Source organism: Piliocolobus tephrosceles, chromosome 6 (genome assembly GCF_002776525.5).
Source record: "Piliocolobus tephrosceles isolate RC106 chromosome 6, ASM277652v3, whole genome shotgun sequence".
Lineage (NCBI taxonomy): Eukaryota > Metazoa > Chordata > Mammalia > Primates > Cercopithecidae > Piliocolobus > Piliocolobus tephrosceles.
Genome location: NC_045439.1, coordinates 35716874 through 35738674, shown reverse-complemented (window position 1 = coordinate 35738674; position 21801 = coordinate 35716874). Strand labels below are relative to the sequence as shown.

Genomic DNA, 21801 nt, shown 5'->3' with positions numbered 1-21801 from the left:
AATTAATACCACCCTTGGGCTACCAGGAGGTCGGTAATAGTACCAGCAAGCCATGCTCTCCAGGTGGACATTGCCACCTGAATCAGCTCAGTTTAAACAACAGGATTCTCTTCTTATAGTCCCTTCTGGGATGGGTACCTCAAGTTGAGGTGTTTAGGTAAACATTCAAACAGATAATAAAGGCTTGTTCTACCTCTCGTTCCACAAAAAGGAAAACCCTTTTAGTGATAATATTCACACTTCCCACAAGTTTTGTGCACAGCATTGTCAGAATTACACATTCTGATATGTGGAAAAATAGTAGGCAAGGCCACTCTTGACTGCTAAAAAAAAAAAAGCTCAAAATTATTCCAAACTCCTCAGGCGCCTCTTTCCTCTTTTCCTAAACTAATCTTTCTCGGCACTCATCTCACCTCCTACATCTCCATTCAAGGATGGAATATAAGCAAGGAGTTCCACTGTCCTCTAAGGTTCCATTAGGAGATCACTCCTACTGACGTCATGGAATGCATCTGCAACTGCTCTGAGCCCCTCCAGCCCCATCTCTTCATACTCACTGTTGCTGGACTTAAGGTCGCGGTGGATGATGGGGACAATTGCCTCATCATGTAAGTAGTTCATCCCTCTGGCAATCTGCACAGCCCAGTTCACCAGGATGTCTGGGGGAATCCTTTTCCCAGATAACACTCTATTCAAAGGTCCTCCACGAGCAAACTCCATGACCAAGCAGAGGTTGGGCTCCTTCAGACATACCCCTCTTAGGGCAATGATGTTGGGGTGCTTCAGCATGGTGAAGAGTTTGGCCTCTTGGCGAACATTCTCTATAGTCTGGCTGATGTCCTCATCGGGGTCATGGCGAGCTGCTTTCACAGCAACCTCATCCCCTATCCAGAAAGCACGATAGACCTTCCCAAAGCCCCCGATGCCAATAATCTCTTCCAAGGTTAGCTCCGCAAAATCAATTTCTAACACTGAGAAAGGGAAGAAAAAAAGAAGCAAGTCAAAAACATCTTGAAAACATCGTATTTAGGGTAAACACGGCAAGTTGTCTGTTTACTGGGCCTTTCTGTCTCCCCATTATAAAGCAAATTCCATAAGGGCAGGAGCTACAATTAACTTATTTTCCTTTGCATTTTCCTTAGTGACAGTCAGCACACGGTAGGCATTCTATAAATACTCACGAAAAAAATCCCACCTGGAAAATCATGCAGAATCCTGTACCAAAATCAACTATTGTAACTAAAGGGAATATGGGGGAGGACCTTTTTTCCATTCTTTCTTCCTTTAAAATACATTTAAATATAGAGATGGGGTTTTGCCATGTTGCCCAGGCTGGTCTCAAATGTCTGAGCTCAAGCAATCCTCCCGCCTTGGCCTCCCAAATTGCTGGGATTACAGGCATGAACCACTGCACCTGGCCGAGATCCTTTCTTCGAGACTTACTCAGCTTTACTGTGTGCTCAGTGGTGAGAAGCACCCAAATCAGTGCCAAGGCAGACACCCAACAACTAAACCATAGAATGAGAAGACCTCCCGCAGAAGTATGATTAGAGGCTTAGGAAAATCACTAGCTCCCACAGCAGCACACAGCACTAAGGTGAGTGGGGAAAGGATTCTCAGGGAAGGCAACATTTGAAATGGGCCCTAAAGAGTGAGTGGGAGAGATCTCAGGCAATGAAGGAAATCGGGGTAGGGAAGGACAATCAGGCAGAGGGAAGGACAGGAGCCAAGAACATGGAGTAGGAAGTATACGGTATATTAGGATCTCCAGGGAGTCTGCTGTGCCCGGGTCATGTGCATCAGGATTGGAGACAAGGCTCAAAGCCTTGTTGAGGGTAACCAGGCCAGGAAGTGTCTTTAAAGCCATTCTGAGGGGCTTGAACTTCACACTGTAAACAAGAGGAATCATGTATCTTTCAGAAAAGGAATGTCGTTAGACCTGTAATTTAGAAAGGAAACCAACTCTGGCAGCCGCTGGAAACTAACCTGGAAGACAGAGACCCAACAGCAAAAGGACCCTCTAAGGAGGCCTTGCAGCTCAGAGGTCTGAACCTCAGCAGCAGGGAATATGGGGAGTACGCAGTCAATTTGAGAGACTTTCAGAACTTGGGTTCTACCTGGACCTGGTGACTGAAACATAGGAAAGGAGTCTCATAAGAGAGATCTTATTCCAGCAGTCATCTGTGCCTCAGTTCAAGCCCTGATAGTCCCAGTATCCCACCCAGTATCCCAACCAATCATTCTCCTTCCCAAATCCAGAGTTTGCACCTAAGGTACTTGATTATATATTTCGGTGTGTGTGGAAAGGCTTTCATGGGTAGATAATAATAGCTGCCAGTGATTATAAATCGAGCTACATATGGGGCTAAGTGCTATATGAGCAAAGTGTGTTTTGTTTCTTGCAGGAAACCCTGTTCTGTATCTTCTCTTTTCTTTTGTCTTTACCTGGCTGATTCATACTCATACCTCAGGTCTTAAGTATCAGTTTCATAGTAGAACTTCTCCATCCCCAAGACCAAATGAGGTCAGGCCCCTATCAAACACTTTCATGGCAGTTTCCATTCCACAAGAGGCATCAAAGTTATAATTACTTAATTACTTGTTCAATGCCTATTGTCCAGGCCAGATTATGAGACCCACGAGGGCAGAGATTCTGCCTGCTCTATTCACCACTGCACTTACCATGCCAAACATTTTGTAGGTGACCAATAGATCCTTGAAATAAAATGGAAAAAAAAATCTACTTGATATGGTTTGGATATCTGCCCCCTCTGATTTTCATGTCAAAATGGAATCCCCAGTGCTGGTGGTGGGGCCTGGTAGGAGATGTTTGGGTCATGAGGGCTGATCCCTCATGAATGGCTTGGCATAGTAATGAGTGAGTTTTTGCTCGAATTCACACAAGATCTGGTTGTTTAAAAGAGTGTGGCACCTCCCCGGTTTTTCTCTCTTGCTCCTGGCTCCTACCATGTGACATGCCTGCTCCCACTTCACCTTCCACCATGAAAAAAAGCTCCCTGAGGCCTCACCAGAGCCAAGCAGATGCTGGTGCCATGCTTCCCATACAGGCTGCAGAACCGTGAGCCAATTAAACTTTTTTTCTTTATAAATTACCCAGCCTCAGGTATTCCTTCAAAGCAAAGCAAGAATGGACTAACACACTATCTCGATAGGAAATAAACCAAATTCAGATCTAAAAAAAAAACTGAACTGGAACTGGACCTTCTGAAACAAATACAGAAAATAATCACACTTTACTAAAAAAAACCTAAGAAAACAAAGATACATTTCTGAACTTTTGGCAAGACCAAAAGAGGAACTGCCACTGCTGACTACTCCCTTCCTCACTCAGCCAGCCCTGTAACGCCTCCGTTCTCCACTCAGATGCTGGTGGTGCTAAAAAATCTGTTCTTGCTTAATTATAGCACCTCTATCCCATCTGGGGCTAATATTCATTTGTATTTTGTAATGCAACTGGCAGTCTGCACAAAGGAAACTCTTAGGTGGATAAGTTAGGTGGATAGTCTTTAGATATACAAAAAGTATGGCCCATCCTGACCCCAAAATTCCAACTGTTTAAAGAGGTTATCACCTTATCCAGCAGTCTTCCTGGAGAATGAATGTCATGGCAGAATATTGTAGACTAGCAATCGGCATCCATTCCAAAACCCTTCTAGCATAAATTTCAGTACTACAGAGGCTAGGAAGCTAAAAACTACATTTCCCAGACTCCTTTACAGCTAAAGTTCTGAATGCAAATTAAGTTCTGCCAATTAGATGCACAAGATTTGAAAGACAGAAGTGAGATGAAGACCATCTTGCTGCGGGGATTTTTTGCAACAGCATGTTGGTGTCCAATCACTAAGTCTGTAGATGTGGAGAGGAATGTTTCGTAGCCAAGTGGTTGCCTAATCTCTAGGCTGCAGACACAACAGGGTGTTTTTGAAGCCAACAGCTTCAATGGCAGCTCCTGATTCTGTATGTTCCCAATTAGAGAGGTAGCAGCTGACCTGGTGGGCCAGTTCTGCTATGTTCTGGGAGTTGTTCACACAGGTCCAGCTGAGAGCCTCTTCTCTCAGCCCTTCCAACAATTCTGCAAGCACCGAATTTCCTGTGCTAAATCTCTTTCTTGCTTAAAATAGCTTGAGCATTTCTGAGCCCCAAAACGAATCCTGACTGATTACTAATTTGTGCCTGATGTCATCTCTATGAATGAGGAAAATATGCCTGTTATAAAGAAAGATTAGAAACCCTCTTGGAGAAATACATGTTAACAGTCTTCCTGGTCATGGAGGGAAGGAATATTCATGTTTTTCTAGCAGCTTTTACACATATGAAAAGATGTGTGATTATTTAACAAATTTGTATCTGTTTTCTTATTTCCTCAACTGAGTACCTGAATTCTCCTTAAGGAATTTTAACTATTGTACTTTCTCTTGTACCCTCCCTTCTTTCCTCCAGTCTTAAGCATAGTTGTAAACAAACAGTAGGTGTTAAATATTTATTTAAACGCAGGAGGGATTGAAAAAATAAATGCAGGGAGGTTTAAAAGATACGATTCAGTACTAGGGTGCTGAAAGGACAGCTCCTCTAAAAACCTCTGCAGGGAAGGGAAAGCAATAACCTCTCTTTGGGTAGAACATAAACATCTCAGGTTCTTGCTATTTAGTTAAAAAAAATATTATGACTTGACTCCAAGAAAAGTACAGAACACAGCTTTCAAACTGATAAAAGACAGAACCCAGGAAGAAGGGAGGGAGGAAGGACCATCTTTTTCCTTCCCTGCTCAGTCCCTTTGGATAGGAACGAAGGAACTAGACCTCCAGGTGCAGCAGAGTATGTGGGGCTCTCCTTCCCTTCCCTGCTCCAGTCAAGACCTGGTTTTAAGTAAGAATCAGGTCAAGTTGCATTCAGCACATTTTTCAGTTTCTGTAGAAGGATATTTCCAAGAATATCAGGAATAAATCCTTAGTTCTTCCATTTTTAAAGTCAAGATGTTATTCCCTCTCAATCACATGCTTGGAAACTGAATGTTTAGGCACATTTTGGTGGGTTTTGAGTAAGTGAATGGTATATACTTCACTCACTTAAAAATCTTAGGTACATCTGAAAATATGTCCTTCTATTTCTAGTGGATGTAGATAATAAAAAGTATGAACTAATAACCTTAATGTATGCCCTGTTTGAAAACTGAAACAACTCTCTTGTAAGAGAAACTTTCATATAATACCTAGGATTCCACCTCCCAAGATAGTGAGTTTGGAACTGTACATTTTTCATCTTTCACTAAAATAAAGAAGATGGGTGAGCTCCTGGGTTATTTTTCATCTTTCACTAAAATAAAGAAGATGGGTGAGCTCCTGGGTTATTTATATTTGTCATCCATAGGCAGCTAAACTCTAACAAGTACCTACAATGGAGAGGATTAAAGCACTATAAGAATGTAAAATGACTTAAAATAACATTTTTATATGTTTTCTTTGTCATGATATTTAGTAATTTTCCCCTTCTGTTTTGAATAAAGTTTGAGGCCAGATACAGTGGCTTACACCTGTAATCCCAACACTTTGGAAGGCTGAGGTGGGAGGAATGATTGAAGCCAAGAGTTCAAAACTAGCCTGGGCAACAAAGAAAAAGCTCATCTCTATTAAAAAAGTAAATAAAAATAACTGGCTGGGCATGGTGGCATGAGCCTCTGGTCCCAGCTTCCTTAGGAGGCTGGGGTGGGAGGATCCCTTGAGCCCAGGAGTTCAAGGTTGCAGTGAGCTATGATTACGCCACTGCACTTCAGCCTGGGCGAGAGAGTGAAACCCTGTCTCTAAAAATTAAAAAAACAAAAAAAGCTTTTAAATAAAGTTTGAAGCTAAATTTTCACTTAAGAAACAATAATATGAAACTAAAACTGAACACTATTGCTTGACTTAACATCTTCTATTCATGGTCCAGAATGCAACGTCACAACACATCCTTAGAGGGGAAGTTCAAAAGGGTAACTCTGGTGATGAAGTGTCAGTGGCTCAATTTCATTCCAAGTCTTTGGAGACAACGTTTGTCAATTGTCTTCACTTTCCAAGTGACACGAACTGAGCTGGTAGAGCACATAGATGAGAGATGCACCTGTCAGTAACAGCCCATGTTCACCCTCTGATGAACCAAGGCACTGCATCTTTACCAAGACACTGCACTGAAGTTTTATATTTACATCGTTAATCTCCCTCATGTAACTCAAAAGCACTTTCTGATCTTATCACTTCTTTATGTCCTGGTACTTAACACAATGTACAGTATCTATCATTCACTAGGTACTCAATGATTAGTTTTTGACTGAAACTAAATATTCTGAATTATCAAAAATTAATTCCAGTCAAAATCAGAACTCCCAGTGAGGCCAAATAAAAGAACGTGCTAGATCTTTCAAATGCCGTATTCTTCGAGTCAATTCTTTCCATTAGAACAAATTACTTCCTACTGTCTCAACATCTGGGTTCCAGATTTAGGAATCCACTCTATCCATAGTAACTTGTATGATAATGAAGATAAGTCCTGGTCACCTAATGAAGAAGTAGTACATTGCTGTCATGCCTGGCTCTGTGGACAGTTTTTCAGCCTAAGTCATACTGACTCTTGACTGCTCCAGCAGCCAGAGCACAAGATATTAAAGAAACTGAGTTCCTGATCACGAACCTCATCTAGCTCTTCTACTCTGACATTAGCTGTCCCTGAAAACAAAATCACAAAACTTCACCCACAGAATCAAAATCTGACTTATGTTTAAAATGACACTATGTTTTCTAACATGCCAGGCTATTCATATTTCTTCCAATATATGCCCAAGTTCATTTTCAACACTTTCAAAACACTATGCCAGGATGCTTAGCCTTAAGCCTACCAAACTAGTCCCAAAAAGATGTAGTATCTGGAAACAATTTAAAGTAATTTCCTACCTCCAAGCATTTTAAAGATTAAAATGAAGAAAAATGAAGTTTTAAACTGAATGAGAGGGAGGGGGGAACCTAAAGATTTGAACATCAATTTGATAGTCAAAACACCAACAGAAAAGGAAGAGCAGAAAAACAAGTTCAGAGGCAATGACTTTGATATTACATGCTAGTTTTTAAAAAACATCTTAAGACAGACCAGACACGGTGGCTCACGCCTGTAATCTAACACTTTGGGAGGCCAAGGCACGCGGATCACTTGAGGTCAGCAGTTTGAGACCAGTTTGGCCAATATGGTGAACCTCATCTCTACTAAAAATGCAAAAATTAGCCAGGCATGGTGCGGGCACCTGTAATCCCAGCTACTCAGGAGACTGAGGCAGGAGAATTGCTTGAACCCGGGAGGCAGAGGTTGCAGTGAGATGAGATTGCGCCACTGCACTCCAGCCTGGGAGACAGGGAGACTCTATCTCAAAAAAACAAAAACAAAAACAAAAAAAACCCTCAAGATTAAAGTAACACAATGTGGGGGTAAAAAATAAGTTACAGAGCCAGAAACGTAACTGTTACAAAGGAAATTTTAAAACTAAATATTTAAAGTTGGTCCTTGCTAATGACGTTTTAAAAAATCAACTAAGATGAAAGTATACAAAATAAGGAATAAACAGTAATTAATATATATTAACAATACCTTTTTAACAGATAAGAGATTATGGAAACTCTCAAATACAAAATAGTGCAAACTACACTAAAGAGATATTTAAGTGTTTTTTCTGAAACAAACTAATATGATCAAGGGATTCTGATGGCAATTTAACTCCCTTGAAAAAACAAAGAAGATTTCATTATAGGGTATGAAATATGGGGCTCCTGGAAAATTGACGGAAACCAGGACACTAGGAGAAAGGCCCTGGGAGGGACCCCTGAGCATGGTCCCCGTGAGATTTGACCAGTTCCAAATATAGGCAAGGATCTAGGGTGAGAAGAAAGAAGAAAATGTATTTCCCAAACAGCCTCACTGTCAAAGGGCTGGGATTCAGCCACTGTACCTTGCAATCCTGATCTCCCATGGGGCAACGACATACTTTTTCCTCTCTAATCATCACTTGTCCCACCCCCACTCCCAACACACACATCCCTCTTAGCACGTTAAACAGTGAGACTCCTAAAGGTACAACTTCTGAGATATAAGGATTAGGATCCAAGAAATCAACCCGACATTTTACAGGCACTTGGGCCTTGAGTTCACACATGCTTCCGGGACTTGTAAACCAGCCCAGCCCTGAGGAGACACCCCCATCTCTTTGAAAGCAAATGCCTTTAAGAGGCGGGGACAGGCGTTAGAAGAGGTGGTGGCAAGGTCCCTGATTTGAGGACTAAGGCTTGGACACTAACCACCAGCTTGCCCTAAACACTTCCAGATTGGGAATTGGGGGCGGGGAGGGGGGTGGGCGCGGTAAGAGAGGAAGGGACTGGGAAACGGGCAAATTATCAGGCTGGGACTTCAGGATGAGGAATTCGGGAGCCACTGCTGAGGTGGCCAAATGAAGGTGAAGCCCAAGCGCCTGAAGTGCGGGCAGGGCCTGCGGCGTCTCGAGCTTATCCGGCGCACCAAGCGAAGCCCGGGCAGCCCAAGCGCGCCACCCACACCCAGGTCAATCTTCCTCCCCACCCCCCCGCCTTCATCCTGGCCCTCGCGCAGGGCTCCCCCCTTCCCCGACCGCCCCCCAGGCCCCTGTCATTCCCCCTCCCCGCCCGGCTCCCGGGCCCCGCCTTCGCCTTACACTGAATGGGCGGGTAGCAGCTGGGGTCCTCGCCGCCGGGCTGGCAGCGGCTGGAGAAGGCGCTGCGCGGGGTCACGTAGTTGCTGGGGAAGATGCCCACCCGCTGGTTCAGCTGCCCGGTCCACCATCCCTCGTCGCCGGACACCTGCGAGTCCTTGGACAGCACCTCCACCACGTCGCCCAGCCGCAGAGTCAGCTCGTCCTCGCCCGCCGCCTCGTACTCGAACACGGCAGTCCAGTAGGGCAGCGGCGCGTCGCAGCCCAGCTCCCCGGGGCTCGCCGCCGCCGCCGCCGCCTCCTCCTCCTCCTCCTCCTCCTCCTCGGCCCCGGCCCCTGCTCCATCCTCCCCCGGCGGGGCGGCAGCGGCGGCGCTCGCTAGGCAGCCGAGAAGCGCTCTGGAGGGCTCCATGGAGCGGCCGATCCATAGGGTGCGGGGCCGCCGCTGCCCGCAGGAGCCGCCGCCGCCTATTGTTCATGCGCCTCCGCAGACCTGGGAGGACCCCCCCAGCCCCACGACGGCGGCCGCAGGTAGGGCCCGGGCTGGCGGGGCTGGGAAAGCCGGCTCGCCGCCGCTGTTGCCGCGGTACTAGAAGAGCGCCGAGCGCAAGCGCTCCGCGCAGCCTAGGGGCGCAGCGGGCCGAGTCCCCGCCTGCCCGCTCGCCCCCCGGGGGCGGCCTCGTCACCTCCGCCGCCGGTACCTGCTCGCGCAGCCGGTGCCGCCGCCGCCCGCCGGCCGCGGCTCTCCTCTCCGCGCCGTGCTGTGCCCCGCCCCCCGCACCGCCCGCTCGCCGGGACCACCTGACGCGGGCCTGGCTCCGCCCCAGCCCTGCGGACCCGAGGGGCCCCGCCCCAAGCCCGCCCCGCCCCGCCCCAAGCCCGCCGCCTTCCCATTGGCTGCGGCCGCCCAGTCCCCGGTTCCTCCGCCTTGGTTGGGGTAGCCTCGCTGGCAGCCTCACAGGTCCCTCTCACCCACTGCGCCGCCGTCGCACCGTGCCCTCCCCCTTTGTGGGCTCTCTGGTTCTCAAACCCAGGTCGACCCACTCCTCCCGCCCACTGGCCCGCCGCAGGTCCCACCATTGGCCCGCGGCACTTGTCCGTTTCCTGGGAGAGTTCAGCTCCTCCCGGCAGGAAAAGGCTCTGGCCTCATTGGGTGCGTTAGGAGGGAAGGGTGGATCCTAAAAGGTAATACTGAGCCTTCGTTCAAACTAAAAGGCTGGAAGAGAGGCCGCTGCCTTTGTTTGCCTTGGATGGGTAGGGGCTGCACTGAGCAGCACCGGTGTTCTTCATCCGGCTGCACCCCCAACAGAGCTCTTTCTTCCCCAGATCATTTTACAGTTGGATTCTCCCTCTCGGAGCTGGCTCTGCCTTAGTCCAACCTAGAGGGATCAGCTTCGCCCACGCCCACTCTCACCCCGAAACCTTTCATCTGCTATTGAAGCCTTTTAGGCCCATTGAGATGTTCATTAGAAGAACTCTGAAAACTACGGTTCTCCCCTTTAGGAAGACTGCACCACAGCTCGCCCTCTCCTGGGTTCCGGTAAGAAGAGATTCCAAAACCACTCTTTTCAGAATTCAGAAAGGCAAGAGACCACCTTACTGGGCTTCAACCTGAGGCTGGGAACGCTGCCATGAATTGGGCTTGGTCTGTCTGAAGGGAGCCAACTGTTCGACAAGCCTTAGGCTTCTTTTGCCTGTTGGAATTACACCTTGGATCGTGGTGAAGTCTACAGAGGTCAGATTAAGAAGAACCAAAGCAGAATAAACGTAGAAAGCGATGTTGAGTTCATGAGTCAGGACGACCTCTTTCTATATGCTTTTGCTATACCCTGCATTTTGAACATTAAGAACAAGATAGGAGGCCCATAATGTTTCTTCTTACTTTAATCCTATCATGGCAACGTTGACTTCCAGTAAGAAAGGTTCTCTGAGCTTTCTTTCTTTTTTTTTTTTAGACAGGGTCTCAGTTTGTTGCCCAGGCCGGAGTGCAGTGGCGCAATCTTGGCTCACCGCAGTCTCAATATCCCAGGCTCAGCAATCCACCCACCTCACCCTCCCCAGGCATGTGCCGCCACGCTTGGCTAATTTTGTTTATTTTTTTGTAGAGACAAGATCTCACTGTGTCACCCAGGCTCTTCTCGAACTCTGGGCTCAAGTCATCCACCTGCCTCGGCCTCCCGAAGTGCTAGGATTACAGGCCTTAACCACCTCACCTAGTCCTCTGAAATTTCTAAATAAGCCAGTGCAGATCTAGCCCAATCTCTACCAAGCTTTGTGACCTTTTCCCCTTCAGTGGTAGGAATAGACATTATTTATTTAGCAAGGGTGAGTGCTTTTGTTGAATTTTAGTTTGGGTTTATTATTACACAAACTAAAGACAGTGGGACAATTTGGAAAGATAACTAGGCAGCTACATGACTTTGGGCAGGTGGCCTAACACTGTACTCTTAAAGTGAGGGGAGTGAACTGGAAGATATCATATGTCCTCATAGTTTGGACATTCTGTGGTTTGCTCATCAATATGACTAACTACACTGTATATAGCACACATTTAAGGTCTTGAAGAAGAGACATGAGGCTTGTTCTAAAAAACATCCAGAGTAGGTCTTGAGAAAATTTCTGTTTAAGTAAAGACCCTAAAACAATGCTCAGGTTCTTATACATAGGATCCACGAACTGGAAAAGATATGGATGAGTCTGAGTAAATTCTCTAAGTTTTGTTTTAGACAAAACCATTCCACCCTCAAGCGGAAGAGAGCAACGGAGTGGGGGCGGAGGTATTTTGTGTTTTTTTAAAGGCCATAAAATAATTGTCTTGATAAAATTTTAACTTGGGGCTGGGTGTGGTGGCTTGCACCTGAAATCTCAGCAGTTTGGGAGGCTGAGGCAGGAGGATCACTTGAGCCCAGGAAGGAGACCAGCCTGAGCAACATGGCGAGACCCCTATCTCTACAAAAAATTTTAAAATTTGCCAGGCATGGTGGTGCGAACCTGTAGTCCCAGCTATTTGAGAGGCTGAGGCAGGAAGATTGCTTGAGCCTAGGAGGTCAAGGCTGTAGTGAACAGTGTTTGCTATACTGCACTCCAATCTAGGTGACAAAGCAAGACCCTGTCTCAAAAAAAAAATTTTTTTTTTAACTGGAGGGAAAAAGAGTTTTACAAACTGTAGACACACAGCACAACAGAAACAGGAACAAAAAGTACTAAAAAGAGAAAAATGTCAGTGGTGGGTCTCTAAGTAGTTGGATTATGAGTAATTGGGTAACTTTATTGTCATTTTACTTCTCCATAATTTTGTATGTTCCATTATTTAGTGGATTCCTTCCCACTCCCTGGGAAGAGGGGAAGAGAGGAGAAAAATCATTGATCCTTCTCAATAGGAAAACTCTAATTCTCTGCACAACTTAAACCTTTAATGCCATAGCGTATATTTAGAATCTCATATCATCAAACATTTCAACAAGTCATTCAGTTAATAGTTGTTGAATGGATAAGTGCTAGGAATTCAAATGAGGGTAGATCTTTCAGACTAAACTTGTCTGGCAGGGTTGCATGTAAGCAGCAGCAGCAGAACTGGTCCTGGAGGGGAGTGGGGTGGAGCAGGGAAAAGTGTGTTCAGGAAAGAAAGGTGGGAATAGGCACGGCCACAGAGGTAGGAAAGCATGGAGAGGGGGACCATTTGGATGGAATGGAAGGATGAGAAAGAACTCTGAAAAGATAGGTTGAGACCAGATTGTAAAGGGCCCTGTAATTACTTGATTCACACTAGTAATTATATAATTGATTATTTGTAATTATTTAATGTCTAGTGCATTCACCATAAGAGCAGGAACCAGTCTGTCTGGTTCTCCACAGCTCTCCCAGCACCTAGAGGGTACTTAGCACATAATTGAGTCTCAGTACTTATTTGCAACTGGATGGCTGACTTGAATCCGAGGCGAAGAAGCCTTGGTTTTGTTCAGCGTATAAAAGATTATCACTGAAAGGTTTTGAGTAGGACTGTGGGGTGATCAAATATTGCCTTCTCTGCGGACTGGAATGGATAAGGAGATGCTTAAGTTGGACATTGAAAGATACATACAATTTGATTACTAGAGAATAAAAGATGTGGAAATAGAAATTAATGTAGTGGGTAGCAATAATAGAAATTTCAGCCAGAGAAGAGGAGAGAATGTGAAAAGGGAGTGATGGGAAATAAAATTGCTGAAATAAAAGAAGGGCAGATTGTAAAAGACTTTGAAAATGAGGTGGAATTACCAAGATTTTACCACGAGGAAGTTTTTGAGGAGGGGGTTGGCAGATGTCACCCCAAAAAAGAAACATTTTCTCTACCACACTGAAAAGCATAGCATAAGGAAGGGAGAAAAGAGCCATCAGTGATGCGAGTTGACATTAGACTTAACTCAACAGATCATGGTTTATCCTGGCTTTGTCCTTTAAAAACGCTGTGACTTTGGGCGAGACGTCTGTCTGAACCTCAGTTTCCTCATTTTTAAGTAGGTGTAATAATAATCTCTGGTTATAATGGATGTTTATAGGATTAAATGAGACAGGACATGCAGAAGTTCTTAGCATGCTGCTCACACCCAGCAAATAGTCAACATATTTTTTTTCCTTCTTTCACCTGCCTATTACCTCCCAGAAACACTCTTTAATTACACCCAGGCCTCTTGATTGGAAGTTGAACCCAGGGTTTTCCCCGAAGGAAAGAGAGAGAAGGAAGGAAGGAAAAAGGAACAGAGGCCTCTGGGAGGCTGAGGTGGGTGGAACACTTGAGCTGAGGAGTTCAAGATCAGCCTGGGCAACAGGGTGAAACCCCATCTCTACAAAATAGAAAAATTAGCCAGGCATGGTGGTGCCTGTGGTCCTAGCTTTTGGGAGGCTGAGATGGGAGGATTGCTTGAGCAGAGATGTTGAGGCTGTGGTGAGCTGAGATTGCTCCACTGCACTCCAGCCTGGGTGACAAAGTGAGACCCTGTTCTCAAAAAAAAAAAAAAAAAAAAAAGAACAGATAGGAGAGGAGAGGAAGGCGTGAAGGAAGGAGGGAAGACAGGAGGGGAACAAAAGAAAGGACAAAAAGAGAAACAGGAAGGAAGCAGGGAGGGGAGAAAAGGAAGGAAGGAAAGGAGGGAAGGGAAGAAAGGGCAGGAAAGGAGGGCAGGTTTCACAGACTAATGAAGAATTTGGGGTCTTGGCTTCTGACTGAATTTGAATCTATGCTTACTGCACGCCATTAGGCAAGTTAACCCTGCTGTGCCCCAGATCCCTCACCTGGAAATTAAGAATAATTGTACCTATCTTATATATGTTATGTGCTTAACACATAATCTAGCATGTAGTTACTGTTATTATTTGAGCCTAAACTGTGACTTAGTTAATGAATGTCACCCTTTCCTTGATTCTTTTGGGAAATATTTAAAATTAGTACTTTGATGCAAAAAAAAAAAAAAAAAACCCCCCAGCCAGTTTTTTTTTTTTTTTTTTTTTTTTGAGAAACGAGGTGTCACTGTGTCACCCGGGCTGGAGAGCAGTGGCACGATCATAGCTCGCTGATCACATGGCAGCCTCAGACTCCTGGACTCAGTGGGTCCTCCTGCCTCAGCATCCTGAGTAGCTGGGTCTACGGGTGCATGCCACCATGCCTGGCTTATTTTGTTAATTTTTGGTAGAGATAAGGACTCACTGTGTTGCCCAGGCTGGCTTCAAATTCTTGGCCTCACCTCAAGGGATCCTCCTGCCTCCATCTCTTCAAATGCTGGGATTACAGGTTTGAGCCACCATGCCTGGCCCCTTTGACCTGTTCTAAAAAAACCAGCCCACCACTTTCACCTCTCATGTTATACCATTTCAGAAAAGAAGCCCTAGTTTCTGATTCATAAACTCTGTTTGCATTAAACATGATTTTAAGCAAGTGGTTTGGGCAGATGTGTGGCAGGGCTTATGGAACAGACCTTTGGAGTCAGACCCGGGTTTGAATTCTTGATCAACTTGTCATGGGTGTGGGAGGCCTTTCACCTCTCTGAGCCTCTGTTTCATTGTTGGTAACATGAGATTGTATAAAATGGGGTTGCTGTGAGGGTTAGATGAAGTAAGAGGTCCTCTTGGCAGTGCCTAATGCATAATAATAAGTGCTTAATAAATTGTGAATGTTATTACAATTGATAGTATTTAATTCTTCTATGAGGAATTATGAGTTAATGCAGCTTGAACCACTAAAAAGGTAAGAAATCTTTCCTCTTTTCTTCTATCTCCTAGGAAAACCTCAGTTCAGAAAAGCAATAAACTATGAGGGGCTGTTTAGAATGTCGCATCTCTGGAGAGCAAGTTGCATTTTAACAATGATCAGAGCCTTTAATTAAGGCGTGAAGGTCAAATCATTTCTGCTTCATCCAGCCTGGTTGCAGAGTGAGCCCATGGGACATCCCTCTGAAATTATACTGCTTACAACCATATTGAGTCTGCAAGGCCTTCATCCAAGCCTTTCCGTCCAGGACCTCAAGCAGCTCTAATCACAAGAAGAGAGATTTCAGGAAAGAGAAAATTATTCCTATCATTGGCATTTTTGAAGAACATGAAATGACTGGGAAAATAATCATGTTAAGTAGGAAAAAAAAAGAAATCTGTTGTAATTTTCAAATAATTTTTAAATAAATTTGAAAAATTAAGAGAACTATATGTGTAATATATTCCTAATCTTATGAAAAATACGTATGCATTAATATTATTGAAAAAAATATATCAAAAGGTGAACAGCAATTATCACCAATCTAGATTATGAGATTAGGAGTGATTTTTTTCTTTGTCCTGTACTATTTAGCATTTTCTACCATTAAAATATTCTGATTTTCTAATTAGAATAGTATGTTAGACAGAGAAGGACAAATATCACATGAACTCTCACTCCCTTATGGAATAGATCTTGTGGAATCTAAAAAAGTTGAACTCGGCTGGGTGCGGTGGCTCATGCCTGTAATCCCAGCACTTTGGGAGGCCAGGGCGGGCGGATCACGAGGTCAGGAGATACAGACCATCCTGGCTAACACGGTGAAACCCCATCCCCATCTCTACTAAAAATACAAAAAAATTAGCCAGGCATGGTGGCGGGCGCCTGTAGTCCCAGCTACTCAGGAGGCTGAGGCAGGAGAATGGCGGGAACCCGGGAGGCGGAGCTTTCAGTGAGCTGAGATCCGGCCACTGCACTCCAGCCTGGGCGACAGAGCGAGACTCCGTCTCAAAAAAAAAAAAAAAAGAACTCATAGAAAAAGAGAGGAAATGATGATTACCAGTTAGAAAAAAGGAATAAGTTCAAGAGATCTATTATACACCATGGTGAATATAGTTAATAACAATATATTTTATACTGTAAAATTGCCAAGATAGTAGATTTTAAGTGTTCTCACCACACAAAACAATAAGTATGTGAGGCAAAGCATCTGGTAATTAGCTTGATTTCACCACTCCACAGTGTATACATACGTCAAAACGTCATGTTGTATGCTATAAATAAATACACTTTTTGTCAATTTTAAACAGGTTATTTAAGAAAAGTATGTTATTGATAATTATGAAAAATTTTAATGATGTGGAAATGTGTACAGTATAATGATAAATGAAAGAGTAGTAAAAAAATCCTTATAAAATATAATTACAAATGTGTTGGGTGGATAATATAAAAATCTTAACAGCTATTTCTGAGCTAAGTGGTGGAGCATGGGTCATTTTTAGTGCCTTCTGTGTCAGGCTGTTCTTGCATTGCTATGAAGAAATACCTGGCCAGATAATAGGTGGCTCATGCCTATAATCCCAGCACTTTGGGAGGCCAAGGCAGGTGGATCACATGAGTTCAGGAGTTCGAGACCAGCCTGGCCAACATGGTGAAACCCTGTCTCTATTAAAAATACAAAAATTAGTCAGGTGAGGTGGTACGTGCCTGTAGTCCCAGCTACAGGGGAGGCTGAGGTAGGAGAATCATTTGAACCCAGGAGGCAGAGGTTGCAGTGAGCCAAAATAGCCTGGGTAACAGACCAAGATTCTGTCTCAAAAAGAAAAAAAAAAAAGAAATACCTGAGAAAAGGTAATTTATAAAGGCAAGAGGTTTAATTGGCTCACGATTCTACAGGTTTCACAGGAAGCATAGCAGCATCTGATTTTAGGGAGGCCTCAGGAAGCTTCCAATCCTGGCAGAAGGCAACGAGGAGCAGGCACGTCACATGGCAAAAGCAGGAACAAGAGAGAGTTGACAGGGGAGGTGCCACACACTTTTAAACAAGCATCTCATGAGAACTCACTATCCTGAAGACAGCACCAAGGGGATGGTGCTGAACCATTCATGAAAAATCCGCCCCCATGATCCAATTGCCTCCCACCAGGCCCCACCTCCCGCATTGGGGATTACGATTCAACAAGAGATTGGGGCAGGGACAGATGGCCCAACTATGATTTCCACATCATTACTGTACATGTTTCCAAACTTCATTTTACTTTATTTTTGCTACAACAAAAATAACCATGTGATATTTGTGTAATTGTAATAAAGAACTACGAAATCACTTTTATCTTTTTAAATACAAAATTCAAACTAAAACCTTTATTGTTAGTTGGAGAGATGGTGGAGGAAGGAAAACAGAAGCTGAGGATGACACTATTAATAAGTAACAATAATGACAATGACTCCTGTTAAGGGCTTACTTAGGTTCACAGTCATTTATTTGCTAGAGGCTTTAATGGCTTCTTCCAAGCAAACAAAAGGTCTTGGAATCCAAACAGTCTCTTTATTCCCCACCCCTCCTACCTCATGGAGGGAAATTCTTGGTTATGTGCAGACAGATATGTGGACTAAGTTAGCATGGCTGTGACACCCCTCACCTGACACAGATTTAGACTTCTTTAGCTTTTCAAACGTTTTGGTATGTATGTGTGTAGGTATGTATGTATTGAGACGGAGGCTCACACTGTCATCCAGGCTGGAGTGCAGTGGCACCATCTCGGCTCACTGCAACCTCTGCCTCCCAGGTTTCAGTGATTCTCCTGCCTCAGCCTCCCAAGTAGCTAGGATTACAGGCGCTCTCCACCACACCCAGCTAATTTTTCTATTTTTAGTAGAGACAGGGTTTCACCATGTTGGCCAGGCTAGTCTCAAACTCTTGACCTCAGGTGATCTGCCCGCCTTGGCCTCCCAAAGTGCTGGGATTACAGGCGTGAGCCACCGTGCCCGACAAACATTGGTCTTTAAATCACGTTGGCAAGACTGAGCTCAGATTTGTGCCTTCTTATCTAAAACAGTAACAATTTAAATATTTTTGTTATTTGAACAAACCAATAAGATCTGAGGAATGAGCAACCGTCACAGTTGTCTGAATAATACATTGCACGGTAGTAGGGGCTGTTTCATAAAGGACTTGGCACAGCATTGCCCTCTTAGAGACAAAGGTGGACCATTGCGCCGCCGTGTGGTATTGAGGGGTATGGCGCCTTTTTTACGCTTTTTCTAGTTTAAGAGCTAGACTAACCCTCGCGGTCGCTGGGTGGAGCCCTTTCCATTTGTTTGTGTGAGTTGAAACTAAGACTCAGGCAAGTGATGTTACGGGGGCTTGAACCCAAATCTTCAGACCCTTTTCAAGGTCCTAGCTTTTCAAGTTAACTCACAGATGTCTGCACATAGCTGGAGGGAAACTGGGAGCTGTCTTAATGCAAAACTCAATTTCACATTCAAAGAAACTGAAGTGTAGAGAGGATAAGTGACTTGCTAAAAGGTCCACGCTAATTTGGGGTCCTTCATTTTTTATTCTACTCATTCGTTTATTCACCAAATATTTATACATGTGTCTACCACGTTTCAGGCACCATTCAAGGCACTAGAGATAAAATAGTGAACAAAGCAAACAAAAATCCCTTCCTGAAAAATCCCTTCATCTCTTCCCTTCATAAAGCTCATGTTCTAATAGGGGGAACAAAGTAAGCAATTAAACACATAATATCAGATTAGAGAGAGGTAAATGCAAAGAAGAAAGAAAGGGAGGGGGGGTGTGAAATGTTAGGAGGGGCTACTTTTTGGAGTGGCCAGAGAAAAACTCCTTGACAAGGTAACTGGTGACTTTTTTGTTGTTTTTTTTGAGATGGAGTCTCACTCTGTGGCCCAGGCTGGAGTGCAGTGGCACGATCTCAGCTCACTGCAACCTCCACCTTCCAGTTCAAGTGATTTTCCTTCCTCAACCTCCCAAGTAGCTGAGACTACAGGCGTGTGCCACCATGCCCAGCTAATTTTTGTGTTTTTAGTAGAGACGGGATTTCACCTTGTTGGCCAGGCTGGTCTCGAACTCCTGACCTCAGGTGATCCACCTACTTCGGCCTCCCAAAGTGCTGGGATTACAGGTGTGAGCCATGGCACCTGGCTGACAAGGTGACTTTTGAGTAAAGACACCTGAAAGAATTTAGGAAACCAGCCATACAGATACAGGGAAAGAGCATTCAGGCAAACTGCATTGTAGTGCAAAGGCCCTAAGACAGGAAAATGCCTGTGTATTTACGAAAAGATAGCAAATTAAAGGGTGGTAAGAGCTACAAGAGGTAGGGTGTCCTATTCACATGGGGTCCTTCAGGTCAAAGGAGGACTTTGGTTTTACTTTAAATGAGACAGCCTATTGAAGAGGTTTGTTTTTGTTTTTTGTTTTTTTCTGAGATAGGGTCTCACTTTGTTGCCCAGACTGGAGTGCAATGGTTTGATCTCGGCCCATTACAGCCTCAACCTGCTGGGCTCAAGTGATTCTCCCACCTCGGCCTCCTGAGTAGCTGGGACTACATGCATGTGCCATCACACCCAGCTAATTTTTGTTGTTGTTGTTGTTGTTGTTGTTTTGTTTTGTTTTTTGTAGAGACAAGGTCTCACTATGTTGCCCGGACTGTCTCAAACTCTTGGGCTCAAGCAATTCTCCTGCCTTGGCCTCCCAAAGTACTGGGATTACAGATGTGAGCTACCATGCCCTGCCACACTGACGATTTTAATGAGCAGAGGAGTGGTGTGGTCTGCCTTTTCAACAAGATCACTCTGGCTACTGGGTTTGCAACAGGCTTCAGAAATCAAGTGCGGGGACTGTGAGAAGGGGCTATTCAATAAGCCTGTCAAGGGATAACAGCAAATTAGAAAAGGGAGGTGACAATGGGTATGGTGAAAAGTGGTCAGAATTTAGAAATACATTTTGAGGCTAGACCAACCAGGTTTGCTGATGAATCAGAAAGGGAATAAAAGAAAGAGAGGAGTCAAGGATGACATCAAGGTTTTTGGTTTGAGCGACTGGAAGGCTAGCATTGCCATTTATGGAGAATGTGGGAAAAGCTGGTTTGGGGGCAAATCTCAGCAGCTTAATGTTGGACATGGTAAGTTTGAGATCACTGTTCTATACCCAAGTGGAGATGTCAAGTGGGTAGTTGATTACATCGTCTGAAGTTCTTTCAAGAACTGTTAGATGACAACAGTCTAGTCCCTGAGAACCTTAACTCTATAAAATGACTAAGGGCGCAATAATGATTAGAAAACATTCAGACTCAAATGATAAAATACTTTCTACTTTAACATGTGGTTTTCCAGATTTCTACTCAATGAGACCTTTTAAATGGCTCTGCCTTTTCTAGTTGAAGGCTGTGAATCTTTTGCTCACAAACATGAGACACAAGTCTCCTGACACTGATGAGACCTCTAAGACACTTGCCTGTTCTCTGGGTTACTGGATGGAACCCTTTGTGAAGTCAGTGGGAGCCCCAGAGAGCAGCCTGTTGGGCCGGTGGAACATCAGGGAAACTCTCCCGTGCTTTGTGTTTTATGAAAAGTAGGGGAGATTCCAATCCGAAGCCTTTCCATCTTTGCTTCCTTGGGTTTTGTTGATGCCCAGGTCAGGTGCAATTGCTTGCAGCTTCATGATCTGTCTCCTCAGTATTTGATAGTCTGCCCTCTTCCCCTGCTCTGTACATGATGGAATTGCCATTCTTTTGCATGGATACACTCCTTCTTGGGATGTGGGCAAGGGATGGCAGAGTGACTGAGAGCTTATTGAGTACTAGGCAGTAGGTTAGGCACTGATAGATATACCCTCCATTAGTATGCGAAGACGAACCCACCGACCTACCAGCTGTACCACTCACTGTAATCACAGCCAACATTTATATACTATTTTAGAGTTCAGAAAACACTTTTACAGATAGGTGCCTGCTCAGTGACTCATGCCTATAATCCCAATGCTTTGGGAGGCCAAAGCAGGAGGATCACTTGAGGACAGAAGTTCAAGACCAACCTGGGCCACAAAGTGAGTCCCTCCCTGTCTCTATAAAAATTAAAAACTTTGCCAGATATAGTGGTGCACACCTGTGGTCCCAGCGACGAAGAGTTCAAGATTACAGTGAGCTATGGCAACACTGCGCCACTGCACTTCAGCCTGGGAGAGGGAGTAAGACCTTGTCTATTAAAATAGATATATATACAGACTCTGGAACCAGGTTGCCTGAGTTGAATCTCAGTTCTCTCCAGTTCTGCTATGACTCACTGTGTGGTCTAGGACAATTTACTTAGCCTCTCTGTTAAGTCTTAGTTTCTTCAAGTGCAAAATGGAGATTTTAAATAATCCTAACTAACTCCTAAACTAGCTTAGAGATTAACTGAGATAATCCAGAGGCAGCCCTAAGAGCAGGGCCTAGAACATAGCGAGCCCTCAATAAAGGCAGAAGGGATCGTACTACCTGGTTGGGACCTTTGTAGCCAATTTTACTAATAAGGAAACGGAAGCCCAGGGAGGTTATTCAATGTGGCTAAGTACTAAGGAACAGTACTAAGGAACAGAGAAGCCCAGGACCCAAGCAGGGGTTCCTGCTCCTGACTCCAAAGCTTTTCTCGCTCAGAATCCACTTTCTCGGAGAGTGTGGGTTTTCTGTTAAACCAAGCCAAACTTTCGCACCGGGTCTTCTGGTGTCTACTACGTTTGCTTCTGTGAAAGGACAGCTGGGGTTGGAGGGAATAACAGCAGAAATAATTGACATTCTTGGGTCCATCGGTCGGTGTGCCGGGCCTGTGCCAAGGACTTCACCTGCCCTTCCCA

The 21801-nt window shown here is 44.7% G+C and overlaps 2 protein-coding genes across 3 annotated transcripts in view; one reads left to right on the top strand and one right to left on the bottom strand.

The window, feature by feature from the left end:
- The window catches only part of MAP3K9 (mitogen-activated protein kinase kinase kinase 9), an 89320-nt gene extending 80080 nt beyond the window's left edge, over positions 1-9240 (bottom strand). For both annotated transcript variants that reach the window (XM_026455925.2, XM_023182916.3), the window contains exons 1-2: positions 8723-9240; positions 558-971 (exon numbers count right to left, since the gene is read on the bottom strand). In XM_026455925.2, coding sequence (XP_026311710.1) covers positions 558-971; positions 8723-9131 — 823 coding nt within the window. In that variant the 5' untranslated portion in view covers positions 9132-9240. The remainder of the gene's footprint in view (positions 1-557; positions 972-8722) is intronic.
- LOC111554942 (uncharacterized protein DKFZp434B061-like) lies at positions 9197-15085 on the top strand. The gene is made up of 4 exons (XM_026455198.1): positions 9197-9460; positions 9661-9872; positions 10046-10259; positions 14975-15085. The coding sequence occupies exons 1-4, from the start codon at positions 9197-9199 to the stop codon at positions 14999-15001; spliced, it is 717 nt and encodes a 238-aa protein (XP_026310983.1). The 3' UTR covers positions 15002-15085.
- The last annotated feature ends 6716 nt before the right edge of the window (positions 15086-21801 follow it).